We start from the raw sequence: 18,026 nt of genomic DNA on the forward strand, positions 1-18,026 counted from the left end.
TTCAGGTAATTTCAGAACATTGAATTTGACAATTACACGGTGCTATCAGCAAGTGCTCTAAAGAACAGAGATAGTGGGCACACCAACACACCCAGAGTGCTTAGGGAAGGCACTGATAAGAGGGATAAGAATTACAGAAGGTACGGTAGAGCTTTGAAATGAGGAATAATGAAACAGGCAAAGACTCTGCAGTCAGGAAAGCAATGAATGACGAAGTGTATGGCAGAACTCTGCATGTCTGCAAACAGCATGAAGAGAGAGAGGGGGGAAATAACCTCTTCACCATCTTCTAGTACAAGTAGGGGCACCAAATGAAGCAAAGAGGTGACAGTGCAAAACAAGGAGGTTCTTCACACGGAGCACACTTCAGCTGTGAATTTTGCACAGGATGATGGAGGTGCCAGCAGTTTATAATGGTCGAAAGAACAACTAACACCAGCTTAAATGAGAAAAATCTGTCAAGGACTGTTCAGGAGATAGCACCTCTGATGCTGGAGCTCCCTGAGCTGCACATCACTCATGGCTGGGAGCACACAGACATCTCTAGGCTACAGGGCTCCTGTGCCATCCATCTCCATCCTGACAGTGAGCCTCCCCCAGACCCTGCCCTAGCTCAACAGGGCCCTTCTGCTGCTGTACCTACAGAAATGTTGTCACCTGCAAGCTCACCTGCAGCACTGTGCACTGAAGGATCCTTCTTCTGTGATGTTCTGCTGTTACCTAAACCCAGCATCTCTTTCATCATGCCTTCACTTGTGGGTAATTGGTACAGTTCTGTAGCATATGCTGCATGGTGAAGCCTTTACTTCAGCACACCACACGGCAGGAATGTGGGATGCTTATATACATATTTATATATGCACACACTCATGCACTCACAAGAACTCCTTTAAATTCTGCTTCCATCCCAGTTAGTAACTGATACAAACATCCTAATAACCCCAAACAGCACTCGACATAAATCATATCCGCCACGACTTTATCCAAAGAGAAGTTCAGACTTTTTGCAGATGAATTGGAGCTGTGGCATTTATATGGGAAACATTTATCAAAGTTCAAACAAATAATATTTAAAAGAGTATTTATTGCTTTAATATTTTTCTACCATCTCTTCGAAAACACACATAAATAATTACTGAATGCACTTGAATGTCTGGAGTTGTCTCCAACTACACTTCCTTGGCTCCATTGTGGGTGGTGAGCACTCACTCCAGGTGAACTCTCCTGAGTCAACCTGCCACCACCCCAGGAAAGAAACCTTCTCTGCTTACTGCCAAGCTCTTGAGAGTACAGCCATGCAACAGACTTGGTTATTTAACCAAAAACCCCACTTCTGCTCTAACCTGCATCCCTGCAGAAGATGGGATTGTCCTGCCCACAACTCACTTGAGTCTTGTGGTTCTACACCTGGGCTACAAGGGAAGGAAAGTGATTTTACTGAGTGATGCAACTTCCTGCTTGTGGTGTCTTCAGTCCTAAAAAGCAGCTTGGAGCTCTTCAGCACAGCCCAGCACTGGGCCCACACCACGAGCTGAGGAGCAGAGCTCCCACAGCAGAGCTCCATTCCTCAAATGTCCTGCACGGGGATGCAGAGCCCTCAGTTCAGTGGCTGACCCCTGTGGGGGCACAGCTGCCAGGGAGATGCCCTTTGGCAGCTCCCCACAGGCTGTGTTTGCATGGACTCACAGCTTTTCCTTGAGCCTCCAACTTCAGCACACAATTCCCTCTGAACAGATTTCCCCAGAAACAGGCTCCTCCCAGCTGTGCAATTCCAGCTGCTGCTGCCCCAGTGGGCACCGACAAAGAGCTCAGATACTCAATTGCCCACGAAGTTTATGCTCACTCACTGCAAAGAGGATTTTTAGTCAGAACCCAGGGAACCACAATACAATGTGGATGACAATGCAGGTGACTCATCACAGGAACACCACTTGGCCTTCTGTTTGTTTTGTTTATTTTACTTTTCTCTCTTTTTTTAATAATATAAAAAATACGGTCTCCTAATTCAGGATCTTAATTTTTCATCTACATTTTCTAACCATGTTCACCTAGTACTTCTCACTCCACACATCCTCCTGTGAAATCTCTCTTTACAACTGGGGGTTTTAGGTCACTTGAGATGCCCAAAGCTGCTTGCACCACAGAAATTAGAATCCCAGCTTGCAGTGGTGATTTGTGAACACTATTGCAGACACAATTCATGTGGCTACATCTCCATGTCCTCTGACTAGAGCACAATTAAAGGATGTGGAAATAAAAATGCCCCCATTATTTTTAGGTCACAGCAGCTGACAGCGGGTCTTTATCAAGATGCTGATAAAACGGATTATCTTGGCAAGCACTTTGCCAAATGCAATTATTAATCTATTATAATGATCCAATCTCTTCTAAAAACTCTTAAAACTTTACTAAAGCTGACATGGTACTAACAGTTTTATTTTAATTAACTTGTACAACCATGGTTTGATATTCAATTTTGTTTACATGGCAGAGTCTAAAGTGAACTGAGGGATCACTTTTTCTGCTAGTTCCTACCTTGGACATAAACACGTTCTATTTCCCCCAGAGTTACTGGTGAGGCTTGTCTACAGCAGCTACATGGTAATGCATCCTTAGCTCAGCCAGCAATTCCAAATCCTGAGACATGAAGTGCCTTCTTGAGACCAGATCTCCTGCTGCACTTTCACACCTCGCTGGGCACGAGGTGACACCAGGTGAGGTGTAACAACACCATCCCTTCCAAAAACCTCACAGGCTCCAGAACACGTGTCCAAACCACCCATTCCCAGGAGTAAGCTCTTAGGAGGATGATTATTTCTGAGACTGTGCCCCTGATTACCTGATACAGCCAGGAAGTCATCGATGGACGTGATGTCATCCACAGCGTCTGTCAGCACACGGACCTGCCTCTCCCACTGCTCCTTGAAGAGATCCATGTTCTCTTGAGCCAGTTTGCTTTGGGGTTTAGCAGCCAGAGCCAGTGCAGCATTGATGACCTGTAAAACACCTCTGGATTTTTAAAACATATCCCAACAAAATGATTACCTTCTGTGTCCAATGAACTCAGCAGCAGACAAAGCAATTTTCATAAGTTTTGTGGAGCTTGATGTTTAAACACAGAAGTGTTTAATTTTGTTGCTCTCGCATCCAACTCATACCTGCTCCCACACTGATTATGGATAGTTATTGGAAGCAAAATCACTTGGCCAAGTTTTCCCAAGAGCTGGTTTCACCTGTCTTTAGCAGCTCGTGGTAACAAGGTGTTGCTTTCCCAGTGCAGGCTGTGTTGTTAAGCATTTTAGGCAGGATGACATTTAGTACACTTGAGGCTGCATTTGCTACTTGCCAAAACCTCAGTAAAAAGGTCAAAAAAGGATTAATCTTACACAGACTGAAGTAGAAACAATATGCAAATATAAAAACACAGATAAATTTTGATTTATCACTTATTCCTAAAGCTTTAGTCTGAATCTTGCCAGTAATTGTTGTAATGACTTCAGATTTCTGCTGTGGCTGTGAACAAGCCGAGGGAACAGCAGGAGATGCTCCTTTTGAATACCCCCTCCTAATTTTTTTCAAACACTAAGACCAGAATTTACACCAGATCCTAGTTTTTCTTAGCAGAACAAATGCTACAGGTGCTGCTGGGTCACAAAGCTTACGCTGTGTCCACTAGCTGGTCATTGAAATGGCCACAAAAGCCTCTCTGAATGTGGGGAGAAACCAATCTCAACAGCCTGGTCCTGCTCTTGCTGCAGCAGAACGACCTGGAAAGGTGCCAGGTGTGAGAAACCATCCGCAGCCAGAGCGTGACAATCCCAGCCTTGTTCCCAAGCACCTGAGAGTCAGAGCTAATTAACTCACAACTTCAAGGTGTAATTTTTCTTCTCTTTAGGACCGTATTAATTTCACAAAATTGTCGACCAAAACATGCAAGCACCAGATGTTCCCGCTTTTCCAAAATCTACCTTCTCTACCTGCTTCATTTACAAGTGTCACAAAGCATTTAAAACAATATATAACTCACTAAACATGGAAATGATGCTGATGTCAAACGTACTGGGATGGCACTGAATGAATCAAGCAGGAGAAGGAGGCTGCTTCACCCGAGGGATGCCAGGAGGTAGCAGTGACTGAGGAGAATCCACGGACAGGCTGGGCTGCTCCCCACGCTGCCATCCTGCCTCTGGAGCTGGGGGCTGCAGCTCTGGGTCACAAATCCAGCCCAGCTCGGTGGGTTTGGTGACAGTGACAAACACAAGGAGCAGCACCTGAGCCTGAGCAGCATCTGCTCAGGGGCCTGTGGGGATGAATGTCCCTGTCCCCACCACCACCGTGGGCTCCTCTGCTGCTCCCCTTCCTCCAGCCAGCCCAAGGTCACACCTGTGTGGCACCTGCAGGAGTCAGGATGTCCCTTTGGAACGTCCCTGCTGCCAGCCACGGTCCCTGCTGCTCTGCCCCTCTCACTCATGGATCTGAAAGTCCTGAAAGCCTCCAAAATGCCTTGCAGCACCCAAGAAAATGTTGTTTAGAATTTCAAAATCAAACAGAAATAGAGGTTTTAGAGAGGCAAACCTGTCCTCTGCTCAAGAGCCCTGATTTGCAGTCCAGCCACTGCCACCTCTTGCCCCAGTCTGATGGATGTAATGAATTAACCACCTATCAGTCAAAATCTAGCTATCCAAGGTTTCATGAAGATGAATCTAAACAAGTGGCCTGGAAACAGGAGAGATAAACCAGACAATGCTCTAGAAATCTGCTCTCAGCTTTTATCCTGCTAGAAGCTGTCACTACAGAGACAGAGGCGATACCAAGGGTCAGGACATTTCCTCTGCTTTTCTCAACCTGCCTTGGCCTATATCAGATAGAAAATATCCTCCCAGCACTGAGACAGGGCAGCATTAATGCTGCAGGAACATATGGCCTGGGTACCTGCGAGATGTTTGTCTGGACACAGCATCTGTCTGGACAATTAATCTTTGCCAACAGCGCATGTCAAGCCCAGATGCCCATGTTCAGCACCTCGTCACAGGTAATGGCAGAGCTGTCACACATACAGGGCTCTGCAACTGCTCCACAAACTCAAACTGTGTGTCCTCACCAAATCCAAACACAGGAGGCACAGGCTGCATCACCCTCCTCTCAACAGGCAGTTTGTTCAACTGGAGAAAGGGTAGGTTTTTTATACATTACAGCAAAAATGAGTGGCCAAGGTGAATGTATCTTATAACAATGATCAAGCAAAAGCAGTGTGTATGATCTCCCTTACAGACAGACATTCCTGCATTAGGGAGGCAGCCAGCAGTGCTGGAGGTGAGGAAACCTGGTGGGGATATCGAAGGTTATCCATGGTCACCATGGAGCTGAAGACAAACCTCCAGCTCAGGAGAGCCATACCGGTGTGTGTGCTCAGTGAGAAATTCAGGGCAGCAGACACAGCTCAGCAGTCCCTTTTTACAGCACATCCTCTGTATCTCCATGTGTAAAGTGGCCACAACATGCAGCTTTAGCAGGGGTGATAAAAGCCTTCACTCTGAGGAGAGTTTAGCATTCAAGTGGGCAAATAATCCCAGAGGTGTCTCACACCTCTGCTTGAGGAAATGTCCCAGGGATCACTGACAACACCCTGCATGTGATCTATTCCAGGGAATATAGTCTGGTATCCAGCACAGAGTGATTGATTTATTTTCCAACAGATGCTTAGAAAGACATGGGAAAATGACAGGGATGCTGGATCTTAAATAGTCTGTGTAAGTAGCAGGACTATGATCCCTTTATTATCTAAAAATAAACCCTTTCAAGGGGAGGAGGAAACACTTTTTTGGGAGAAGGGATGGACCACAATACACTACTCCTTCTCCAACAGACATAAAGCACTGGGCAATTACTTTAAAATATCAGTAACAGGACAGAGGCAGACACAGTTAAAACCCCAGGAAGATCATGACCACACTATCTGAAATGTAGCCACTTCCATGTAAAACATTTGGCAATTTCAGGGAAATATTTTGTATTTCAGAGCTTTTCAAGATGCTGCCAGAGCACTGTGATCACAATGACTCACTGAAGTTGTACAAAGAAGAGAATCAAACAGGGACATTTTGAGCCTATCCAGAAGGAAATGAAGCATGGCAAGAAAACACACTATTTTTATCGGTGCTTTGTTTCATGTAGCAATTGCAGTGTTCAAGTCAGACAGCTCCACACTCCATAGCGTGGTTCCAGAGAGTTCCTTGAGCCTCTCTCCTGCACCTCGCAGCTTCCCAAGGCAGCAGCCAGGGCTTGGCAACGCCCTGGGACTGGGGAGGCTCAGCATTCCAAAGACTGCAATGGATGTCTCAATCTGCACCTCGAGTCTTCTTCTCATCCCTTCCATGGGAAGAAGCTGCTGCTTTCCCCTGGTTTTATTTTCCCTGTTGAAACCAGAGATGTCAGACCGTGGTTGTGTCCTTCCCCCTTTGCAGGGCTCTCCAAGGCTCCCTGCAGTGACTCCTGCCCGGTCACAACACTGCAGCTGCTTTGCCCAGAAGCTCTCTCAAAAAGCTCAGCCAGAAAACGCTGAACCTCAGATAAACCTGTGGGTAAATTAGAGCCACTGGGTCAGCCAGAATTAATTCTTTTAGGCTAAATTTAGGATGACTTCCAGCCTCAGCTCTATAGCACCCCATCTGAAAGTCAGAGAGGCCAGAAGAAAGCTCTTACACGTGGTGGTGTTCTTACAAAGAACAATTTTGAATACTTGGCTGGCATGGCCAAAGGAAGAAACATCACTTGGGAGAGGAAAACTATCACCCACCTATTTGCACTGCAATCCCAACCTGTTGTATCTTACTCAGTGCACATCACGTCTGACCCACACCCATTTCAGTGGCTTTAAGCACTTCTTGATTTTTGCCTCAGTCCTTTTGATAGGGAGCTTTTGCTCCTTCCAGGAGAATGTTCTTTCTGCAGCTGGTTTAGCTTTGCCCTGATTCCTGTAGGATTGGTTTCAGGATGTTACTGCACCCCAACAAGGAGGAGTTTTTCAGTTTCAGGAGCTCTGAAGTGAACCCCCAGTCCTCTCCCCTCACTACACACCATTTCTTTACAACCCAAACATCTGCAGTTTCTAAATAACTCACTTGGGTTTGGGGTTTATATAAAGATCTTGACTCACCACATTTCTTGTGGCATTTGGATAATGAGTTGGAAAGTAGCTCCATGGCCTACAAATCCAGGATACTTTGCATTTGTAAAAAAGAAAAAGCTAATAAAACAAGCCCCCACCCATCAGCTCTCATCTCAGGGGCAGAGGGAACAAGTGACACACACAGACAGTGCCCCAGTGGGGATGTGAAGTCAGTTTTACTCAGGAGTACGTGAAAAGGAGCCAGCAAGCCTCTCTGCCCTTGCCCAGGTGGGTTTTAATCCCATGTTTTCCTGTAATGCAGCAAGCATGGCTTGTTTACTTGGCAGTTCGTAAGAAGCTCCTCATAATTTAGCTCTACATACACAAGATGCCAGAGTTGCCTCCAGTGTTCACCCTGCTCATGCCCCTTCCCTGCTCCTCGCTGCATTTTGCTCCGAGTGCTAGAAATGGTTTATAAGGAGGACGTTCAAGTCGCTTCTAGTTACATCCAAGGCCAGGTTTGCATGCCCACGTCGGCGTGTGCCAGCCCTCCATGCACTCGAGTACAGCAAAAAGCACTCTGCAGGCTCTGATGAGCTGAAATGCCTGGGAGCAAAACACACAGCAGATTGTTTTACACTCTCAGAAGCTCTAATGGCAGTGACCAGCGATGAACGGAGCCTCATGCACCGAAAGAGGAAGGAGAAGTTTCCTTTGATTTCCAATACTTTGTTCCCATGTAGAAAAGGCACTTTGAGCACTTTCCTGTAAGTTATGCACGGAGTGACTCCAGGGATCTCTGCAGAGATATTTACTAGTCTTGTGGCAGTGCTGTCACAACCCACAGATCCACACTCTTACTGAGTAACTTACAGTCACAGACTGGTTTGGGTTGGAAAGGACCTTAAAGCTCATCTCTTTCCAATGGCAGGGACACCTTCCACTGTCCCAGGCTGCTCCAAGCCCCAATGTCCAGCCTGGCCTTGGGCACTGCCAGGGATCCAGGGGCAGCCACAGCTGCTCTGGGCACCCTGTGCCAGGGCCTGCCCACCCTCAAGGCAAAAATTCCTTCCCAAGATCCCATCTATCCCTGCCCTCTGGCAGTGGGGGTCCAGTTCCTGATACAGAGTCCCTCTCCAGGTTCCCTGCAGCCCCTTCAGACACTGGAAGGGGCTCTGAGGTCTCCACAGAACCTTCCCTCCTCCAGGCTGAACAGCCCCAGCTCTCCCAGCCTGGCTCCACATGGGATGTGCTCCAGTCCCCTCAGCAAAAAGCCCTTCTCCAGTTCAGCATGTACTGTCACAGCAGTATTTGCTATTTGCTATAAAGACTATTTGCATACTGTGTATAGATAATTATCCTATCAGCTTCCCCATCCATGAAAAAAGCATTTTCATTTGGAGCTGAGGACTGATTTTGTATTGCCAGTCCACGTAGAACCTGCAACAATTCTGGTGCCATTTGTCTTGCTCCATTTTGCATTTTACTGACTTCGAGTGCTGAAGCTTTGGGGGTCTCGGGGACTCTGTGTCTTTTCTGGAAACTGTTCCACCACTGTGCTCCCCAGATCCTGTGCCTGTGAAGAAACACAGGGCCCTTACTCACTAGTACACCTCTTTCTACAGAACTGAATCCCTTTCCTGCTCTTTGCTTATTTTTACCCATCAGTAACTGTTTGACTTTCTAAAATTGCTGCTTTTAGGGTCAGCCTTGGCCTGTGCTGGCAGTTCTTCCATGCGAGCCTGGCTGATACAAATCTGCAACCCAAGTGTTAAGTTTTTAATAGAAGCATTTCTGCTCAATGCCAATAAAATGTTTCAAGCACCTGTAATTAAACAGTCTGGAGACAGATCTGCTCGTTAGAACATTCAGAAAATCTGACAGTCTTTCAAAGCGATGAAAAAAGGGGACAATTGTTTGATGTTAAGTCTTTACTGCAAGAAAAATTAAGTTCTCTCCTTCTCCAACAGCCACCAGGAAACTGGTGGTGACCGGGGACTCAAGGAGAAGAAAGTCTGCTGGTCACATTTGCGTTTGCCTGATTTGAGGGGTGGCCTGGAGGGGCTTTTTGTTTCTCTAAGATAGTCCAACTTTTAAACAAAAGTTTCTGGAACTCTCCATGGGATTCCTTATGCTTTGGTATTTTGTCTGTGTCAGTAGGTGTGATCACATATGAGCCATCTGCCTCATCAGAAATCTATAAGCAGCAAATGGCTTTTCAAGCAGTTCAAAATTGGAATAGAAGGATGTGAACAAGCAGTTATTAAAACAAGATGTTAATACGAGAAGAGCCAATTTATTTTTATTAAAAATGTAATTTAATCCAAGAATTCTCTGGAGTCAGTTTGATGGGCGACGCTCGCTCGCGTGTGTGTGGTGAGCAATCCAAGCACACTCCAGCAGGTATGGAGGGGGTTGGGAAGGACCTGTGCTTCCAAGTGCTGCCTGGTGGCCTCCCAAAGTTTCTTTGGAGGGTGAGCTCTTTGGGCTGTGGAGGGGAAGGCAACCAGCCCTGCCTTACATGGGAGAGCAGGTCCTGTGTGCCCCGGGGCAGTTCTGCCCTGCAGCCGCTTCCCAGGAGATACCCAATGTCCAGGGCAATGGGCTCCACATTTTGCTGGCAGAAGCAAACACCCAACCTGATGGGAACTCTACTCCACAGTTATTTTTTACAGCTCTCAGCCTGACTGCAGTTTGGGTAGGAGTCTATAGATGAACTTCATGGAGGCTGCAAAAACCAAGGAAGTCAATGTATAGCTGGTAAAAGGAGCTCAAGTGACAGCAGACTGTCACATCAAAAGGCTGGAGCAATTCTCCTTCCTCTCAAGAGCTGGGCTGGGGCATTCTCACTGTTGGTTTCTAACACCTACAGCTTGTATGATCAGAAACACTGATGGTTTAAGCTCTTCCCAGGCATCTTTAATGCAAAATGCTGTTACAAAACAGCTTTTCCAGGCTCCTAAAGCAAGTACTTCTTGGAAACAGCGCAGAAGCCAGAGATGTGAGAGAGGATCCAGGTTTCTGAATTGAGATAAACAAAATCTTTCCCTAATTCACCATTGGCAGGCTCTGTGTTTAGCAAGAAGGCAAAGAGAACTTCCCCCCGCGCTCTGTGAGGCAAAGGAAGGCACAGGCAGCTACTCCAAGCATTTCACAGCAGTAATTTTCCATTTCCATTAAGAAAGACAGTTTAAGCTTTTTTTTTTTTCCAAGTTAACTGTAGTGATGGAGAACTTTGCTCCTTCATCTTAACCGCCTCCAGCCTGGCCTGTTTGCCCAGCACCCAGCAAGGCAGGGCTGAGGGAACTCCTGCGAGGTGCTGGACAAAGCTGCTTCCTTCCACACACAGAATTCCAGCAACACGTGCTCTCACAAGACAGAATTCAGGCAGGCTTGTAAGTCAGGGCTTGAGGGAGGAAACACCAGTGACCCCCTGAGGCTGCCTTATTTCTGCCCTGTAAGCCCAGACTAACTCAAATCACCCAGCTGGCTATTCCAAGTGCTGCCTGGTGGCCTCCCCAAGTTTGCACAGACATTCCCAGCAGCTCCTCCCGCAGCCTCCAAAGGGAGCTCTAAATACCCCATTAAGTCTTCAGCTTCACATTCATTTCTGTGCTAATTGGCTGGGGACCCACAAACAGGAAAGATGATGTTACTCCTGAGGAAGAGCTGATTTCCAGTAACAAAACCACGCTAAATAAATTGACTGCTTGTTTCTGTAGAGACCTTTCCATGAAAAATTTTCTGCATTTTCTTTTTCCTCCAAGAAAATTTCACACCTGAGAACATCTGAACCCAAGGGTGACACTGGCAAGGACTGACTGCTTGTCAATACCAACAAAACTTCCAGGTTTTCCCTAGCCAGCTTGAAGAGTTGCATGTTCCTTCCTCCTGCTGCCAGTTCAATGACTCCTGATGGCAAGGGAGCAAATTACTGCTCTATTTGAGATACAGCTTTTATAATTAACTCTACAGATTGATTTCTGCAGAAATCATTCTTTAACCAGGAATTCCCTACTCCCAGAATGGCCTCTGCTCAGATAAACTATTTAAGAGGTTACCTGGGACTCAAGTGCATTTAATTTCAGTTTCATCTTTCAAGCACAGCAGTACTTTGAATTACATTTCATACACCATATTCCTGTGTGCTATTGACATCTTTAATTTTCTGAGACTACTGTAATTACTGATTGACTTGACTCATTCTGAAACCAGCACCTTCCAGGAAAAATACCATCTGAGCCAAAAAACCCCCAACCAACATATGGGGCACATAATGTTGGGTTTAACCTGTATCTTCTGCCTAATTCACACATTTGTCCAGCACAGCCACCTAGGAGGATTCAAGATGCAGCTGTGAATCTCATCAGGAATAAACTGCAGAATAAATAGGTAATTGTCTAAAAAAGGAAATAAAATCCCACTTTGCTGTTCATGACACTGAGAACCTTTCAGAGATTGTGGAGAATACCCAAGGTTTGGGGACAAGCTGAGGAAGGCAGCTGAGAAGGAGGAGGATGGAGAGCTGTGCTGCTTGCACTGGCACAAGGCAAGCTATTGTTACCAGAAAACACAGATGCCATTTGTAAAACAGCTTAGACAAGTGCCCCTAATTATCCCTCAGGATTCACAACATGTTTAAATACTCTTAGAACATTAAAGAATCAGCCCAAGAGCATGTAATATAATATAAAAGCACTCTTTCAATGCTATGAACATCTATAGCGTCATTTACTAATCTCTTGGTGATGACCCTGAAATTAAGGCAAGACTGTGCAGTGGAACATCTAAACTCTAGGCTTGGAAGTTCAGAGATGTGACCTTTGTAAAGCCAAACTCCATCAGTTAAAGCCCTTGTGCATTTATAGATACTCAGAGCTTCCAATGTGTGTTAAATATATTGTCCATAATCCCTGAAGTCAAAGGTTAACAGCTGCACTTCAGGAGATGTGGCTACACTGGTGACTGGTGACTACAGCTGGGCCATTATTTCATGCTGACTACCATGGTGCTTATTTTATACAGGAGTAGATCTATTTAAATAGGCAGTTGTTGGAAAAGCAAAGATAGAAGAGTCTGAAATACGCACAATTTCAGCAATGGGGAGAGGAAAACACCCCCACAGACTTGGACAACCACCAGAAACATTTAGATTCAAAGAGAACCTAACTTTCTTCAGATGATTATTTTCAAAAGCAGCAGCATTTGTTTGGAACACCCTGCGTTAGACACCCATATTCTGGGAGATAACTAAAAAAAACCTTACATCAGCCTAGTTGGCTCCTCCAGAAAAGAGCAAGCCCTTATATCAAAGGAAGATGGATTTCTAAAAGCTTTTTCTTCCACATGCTTTGTTCCAACTGCAAAACTTGACCTTTGGTTTCAGCAGCCATGCACAGCCCTCACCCCAGGGTGGGAGGCAGAGAACTGCTCAGCCACACGCAGGAGTGGGGACCACAGAGAGCCACCCTGGCATGCCCCAAGGCCTCCTGGACAGCATTTAATGCTTTATGCTCAGGGGCCTGTCTTCACCTGTTTAACAGCACTGTTACCTGGAGGTCATACAACAGGTAAAACAGTCCTGCTCTTCACACTGCCTGCACCTCTTCCCTCAAAATCCCCTCCCCCCGAGGTGGGTACAGGTGAACATCTCTCTTCCTTTCGACTGGTTTTAAAAAAGACCAAAATAGATGGGAAAACCTGCAGAAACTCCCGAGTAGTCCTGAGACAATACACTTTATTTTCATAAAACACCATTTTGGCAATTTTTCTGAGCACATATTTTCTATTAGTTCCTCCTTACCAGCAACAGTTTATTTGGAAGTTTTAAATCTGAATTTCCTGTTGCTTTAAAAAATGTAAATTACACGAATCAAAAGCACCCTGCAGTCTTCAGGGGTTCATCCAAGTATCTAGTTGTTGACATTTAGAACACCAGGCTGTCAAAAAGGAAGAGGATAGTCTAGTGCTTACATAAACTTAATTTCCTTGTTTACATTAAAAAGTTATTAATTAAAAGGTAGTCTCAGCCAGGTTCCCACTCTTCACACATAGCCAACTTCCTCTCATCCTACTCCATCGGGAAGATTTTTTGGCATATTTATATTCTACTCAGGCAAAAATAGTGTTTTATAATTCATCTTACAGCTTGCCCAGGAGCAGTGCTAGCACCTTCACAAGGCACCTTCCTGCAGCACAGATGTGCACAGGAAACCACTGAAGCTTCCCACATCTACTGACTGCAGGTTACTGGAATATCCGGGCCAAATGGAATTAGAGCTATGACATAGAAACGACCCTTTCACATCAGTGATTCCTTTGCCACGGGTTTCAAAGTTCCTAAGTCTTGATGCCTACGCTGCATTTCATTCTCTACATATTCTCTAAGGGAAAAAACAAGTTCTGCAGCAAGGCACAGCCAGCCACCCTGAGACCAGAGCATGTCCTAAGCAGCACCAGCTGCCCAGCTGGTGGGGGTTTGTCTTCTGTTGTGATGCCCCTCCTTACCTGGGGACACAGGGCCTCCAGCTGGCTGGCTGACATGCGAACCAACTTCACCCCTTCCTCGTTGTTTGAGATGGAGCAGGCCAAGTTGGCAACCTGTGTCAGAGGTGAGAGAAAACAAGAGACAACTGTTAAATTTGAAGGTTATTTCTTTATGTAAAAAAATTTTGCCTGATCCCAACAGTGACCAGTAACCAGTAACCCATCATGGAACATGAAGTGCCCACATTAACTCCGGTCTAACCAGTTTTGAAGCCACTGATGGCACCTTTTCCTTCTGTAGACATAAAATCCGTAACACGTTGGATCATGGAATCCTGGAATGGTTTGGGTTGGGAAGGACCTTAAAGCTCATCCAGTGCCACCCCTGCCATGGGCAGGGACACCTCCCACTGTCCCAGGCTGCTCCAAGCCCCAATGTCCAGCCTGGCCTTGGGCACTGCCAGGGATCCAGGGGCAGCCACAGCTGCTCTGGGCACCCTGTGCCAGGGCCTGCCCACCCTCCCAGGGAGGAATTCCTGCCCAATATCCCATCCAGCCCTGCCCTCTGGCACTGGGAAGCCATTCCCTGTGTCCTGGCACTCCAGTCCCTTTTCCACAGTCTCTCTCCATGTTTCCTGCAGCTCCTTCAGGCCCTGCAAGGCCCCAGTGAGGTCACCCCAAAGCTTCTCCTCTCCAGGCTCAACAATCCCAGCTCTCGCAGCCTTTCCTCCCAGCAGAGCTGCTCCATCCCTCGGATCATCCTGGAGCCTCCTCTGGCCTGGCTGCAGCAGCTCCAGGCCCTTCCTGTGCTGGGCCCCAGGGCTGGGGCAGCTCTGCAGGTGGGCTCTCACCTGAGGGGGCACAGGGGCAGAATCCCCCCTCCCCTGCTGCCCACGCTGCGGGATCTGCCCAGGGCAGGGGGGTTCTGGGCTGGGGCAGGTCCAGCTCTCACCCCCAGCCAGCCAAACAGGGCAGACATCACGGCTGGCACTGATCAGGGTCAGCTCTCTCCAGTAAAATGCACAAGAGCAGCGCTGGCAGCAGCTGCAGTTCCAGTTTAACAGCCCATTCACACAGGGGTGAGACAGCAGCAACCCCACGGAGCCCGAGCTGGTTTGCTGGTGCTCCATGAGGACCTCTCTGTGACAGGACACAGCTTTGATGCAGGTGAAGCCTGGCAGGTGTTCCTCCAGCCCTCCATCTATGCTGCAATTCATCAGATAAAACCAGTACAGGAGATCTTCGAGATGCATCCACAGGCCTCCAAAACTTGAACAGGATTTCTTGTGATGCTAAAAACTTTACTCCACAACCTTGACCTGCTGTACAGCATCACCCTTAACTAGGGCAGCCTGAAGTAGAGACCTCTGTAAATACCTGCCTTTTAAGAGCATGGAGGATGGGGACAGCACAGAATTTTTTGGTAATTGAAGATATTTCTCATACTGGAGCTACTCTCAGGGGAAGGAAGTCTGAAATAAGTTACATTTCTCAGCTGACAGGTGAATGACAAGCATGTTATTCTGAGCCATTTGAACACAGAAAGCTGTAAAAATAGCAGCAAGTGAACTGAGACGAACACCAAGTACTGTCCTTCCAGAGGCAGAGCAACCTGCAAAGCCCCCTGTAAATGTGCCATAAAAGCATCACCAGGAGCCAGCAGATGCTCAGTAACACCACTGAACCAGATTTCTCCAGATACTTTTCTCTGTAGGCTGGGGAATTTCCATTCTGCCTTTAATTAAACTATTCTTCGCATTCATATAAGTCATTTTGGAGTAGTATCTGCAGCTCTACCACATGCTATTCCCCCTCCCCAAGCCCTTCCCTCACGGCAGATGTTCCCACACAGAATACATTACTGTCCTGCAAATCATCAATCACGTGCCATTACACTTGAACAGCATTTTTCATCAATCCCATGATCAATTTGGGGAGCAAAATGCAAGTTCCAACTGCAAAGCACATGGCCCCTTCCTCCCTCCAGCTCCAAATCGAGTTCCAGAGGATGGAAAGCAAGGGTGTCAAGAGGAGAGGTGTTTCCAGCACAGCACAGCACAAGCAAGCAAACAGCTGTGACGGCACATATTTGGAGGAAAACAAACCAAAGTTGAGAGAAAGACTCTGCAGCATCAACAACACAGAGGAAACTCTGCCAGCTCTCAGGAATATTTGTGTCCTGCTCCTGAAGTTTCTCTTCCACTCGTGTTTGGATTCAAGTCCTGCACATGCAGGGGTGAATTGCAGGATGTCCCCAGTTCTCTGCACAGTGCTGCAGGCAGGGCCCAGCTGAGCCAGGGCTCTGCTCCTCCTCTCTGCCACCACACGTGAGCAGGCTCCAGCCCAGCCCCTCTGCACGGCACCCCACCAACAGCTGGCCTGGAACACCCTCTCTCACAGGGACTGTGTTTGAACATGGGGAGTTTTCCTGTACATTTGCCATGCCTTAAATCCCTAGTTCCCAGCAGGCTGCAGTACATCATGCTTTTGTTTAGAGGCTCACAAGAATCAAAAGACAATCAGATGCCATGATTTAAAAGTCAAATAAAGATTTTGCTGTTGGTTTAAGCACAGGTCATATTTTTGAGAAACACCAGTTTGCCAATATTTTTTATGGTCCATATTTCCCTGTCATTCCTGCCTCCACAGCAGCAGTTACAATCTCTAGGAGCGAGGAGAACACAAAGCTCTATTGAGTAGGGGCAGAATAAAAGCGACATTGAAGCACCACAAAATCAGCCTCTCCGATATCTGGAGATGTTGTGCTGTCTCTCAAGCCAAGTGTGATGAATCAAGCGCACAGAAACCCTGCTCTGTCTGAACACAGAGAGGCAAAGAAGTTCATAATGGAGTGTCCCCACCATGGTATAATGAAAATTTGCTTTTTTGCACAGTCATTTTTGAACAGTCATTTCTCTTCTGAATACCCAACTGATGGCAATTCTTCTTTAGAAAGCGCCCGACTGGCACTGCCAACCCTCATGAAAGGAGCGTGTGTGCTTCCCTGACTGAGGGTCTTTGGCAGTTTAAGACAATCCAACTGTTGGCTGCCACATCCCATCCCACTGCTGCGGCTCCAGAGCTCAACACTTCATTTCAGCACGCTCATCCAGAAGCCAGCTATTCCCTCTGCCGGGTTGGTTTCTGTGCCAGCCCAGCACACAAACTTCCCAGCAAACTCTTTGCTGAACATCAGAGCGAAGCAGAGACCTGGCAGCAGCTGAGATGACTTCAGAGTGCTGCAGACAGGGCTGTAAATCCACAGCAGTGCAATGATTACTGCACCCATGGGAAGGCTCTGTCAAACTACTGGAAAACACTCACAAGCCTCTTAAAATTTGGAATTTAAGAAGAGCTGTGTCTACTAATTAATCAAGTTGTAGATGACATAACAATGAGGTATTCTAAATTGTCAGCAATTATCGGGTGCTCTGTAACACAGAATTCTGAAATTGCACGTACCAGCTGAGGTGGACAGCTGCAGGATTAAGAAATTTAATTTTAAAAGTACCCGAAAGGACTCATCTTCAATAATTTCTGGGTGATCTGACAAATAACTTCAAACTCCCTCTCTCTTCAGAGGATAGGGTACTGCTGGCCAGTTATTTGGCACATACACATAATACATTGGGCTTTGTAGCTGAGATGAAGATCAACTCTTTTAAAGCCCACAGAGCACTTGGAAATCATACATTTCCAAAACTTCTAAATTAAATAATCCACCTCAAGCGAACAAAAATTTCCTTTAAATCAAATGTGAATTAAATAGTTTCTCCATGTCTCCAGCTAAGCAGCTGACTGACATAGTAAGTGGTCAGACTTGATTTAGAAAGAAGAACACTTGTGCTTGAGAGCAAAATAGCAATTGAATTCCCGCTGCATTTGTTCATTCTTACCATTCAATATCATCAAGTCCCTTTACATAAGCACAGGCATCAAAGGAGACAAAACCATCGCAAATAATGTAATCAGCATAACGAGCAATCTCTTGAAAAAAGTTAAAAATACACTGGGAATGAAGACAGCCCCGAGACCGCAGCCCGGCGCGGTTCAGACACCTCTCGCTGCTCACAGACCGATTTCAGAGCAGCTTTCTGCTGCAGCATCAAGGCTCCCTCAGTTCAGCGTCTACAGCCACGGCCCAGAGACAGCTCCTCACACCCCAAGAGGCAGGGCAGACCAAGCAGCTGCTGGTGTTTAGAGGAATGAGCTTAAATTCCCCCCCAGTGACAAATGCAGTGCAGAGCCCCAGCCATTCCCAGCACGGAACGAACGGTGCCAAGCGGAGCAGCTGGACAGGCTCGTCTGGAGAGGGGCTTTCATGCACTGATCAGTTCTTGAAACTCAAATCTCACTGTCTTTAGCGATGACATCAGCACACTGCAAGATGATTCGAGGTGAGTGGCTCTGGTGCCGGCACAATCCGGGAGGG

The 18,026-nt window shown here is 46.7% G+C and overlaps 1 protein-coding gene across 2 annotated transcripts in view; it reads right to left on the bottom strand.

Annotated features, from left to right (window-relative positions):
• CTNNA1 (catenin alpha 1) overlaps positions 1-18,026 on the bottom strand; it is a 119,872-nt gene that overhangs the window by 18,359 nt on the left and 83,487 nt on the right. For both annotated transcript variants that reach the window (XM_039559897.1, XM_019292329.3), the window contains 2 exons: positions 13,616-13,708; positions 2,840-2,996 (listed from right to left, as the gene is read on the bottom strand). In XM_039559897.1, the coding sequence (XP_039415831.1) occupies positions 2,840-2,996; positions 13,616-13,708 (250 nt within the window). The remainder of the gene's footprint in view (positions 1-2,839; positions 2,997-13,615; positions 13,709-18,026) is intronic.

The sequence above is a fragment of the Corvus cornix genome, chromosome 13, assembly GCF_000738735.6.
Source record: "Corvus cornix cornix isolate S_Up_H32 chromosome 13, ASM73873v5, whole genome shotgun sequence".
Lineage (NCBI taxonomy): Eukaryota > Metazoa > Chordata > Aves > Passeriformes > Corvidae > Corvus > Corvus cornix.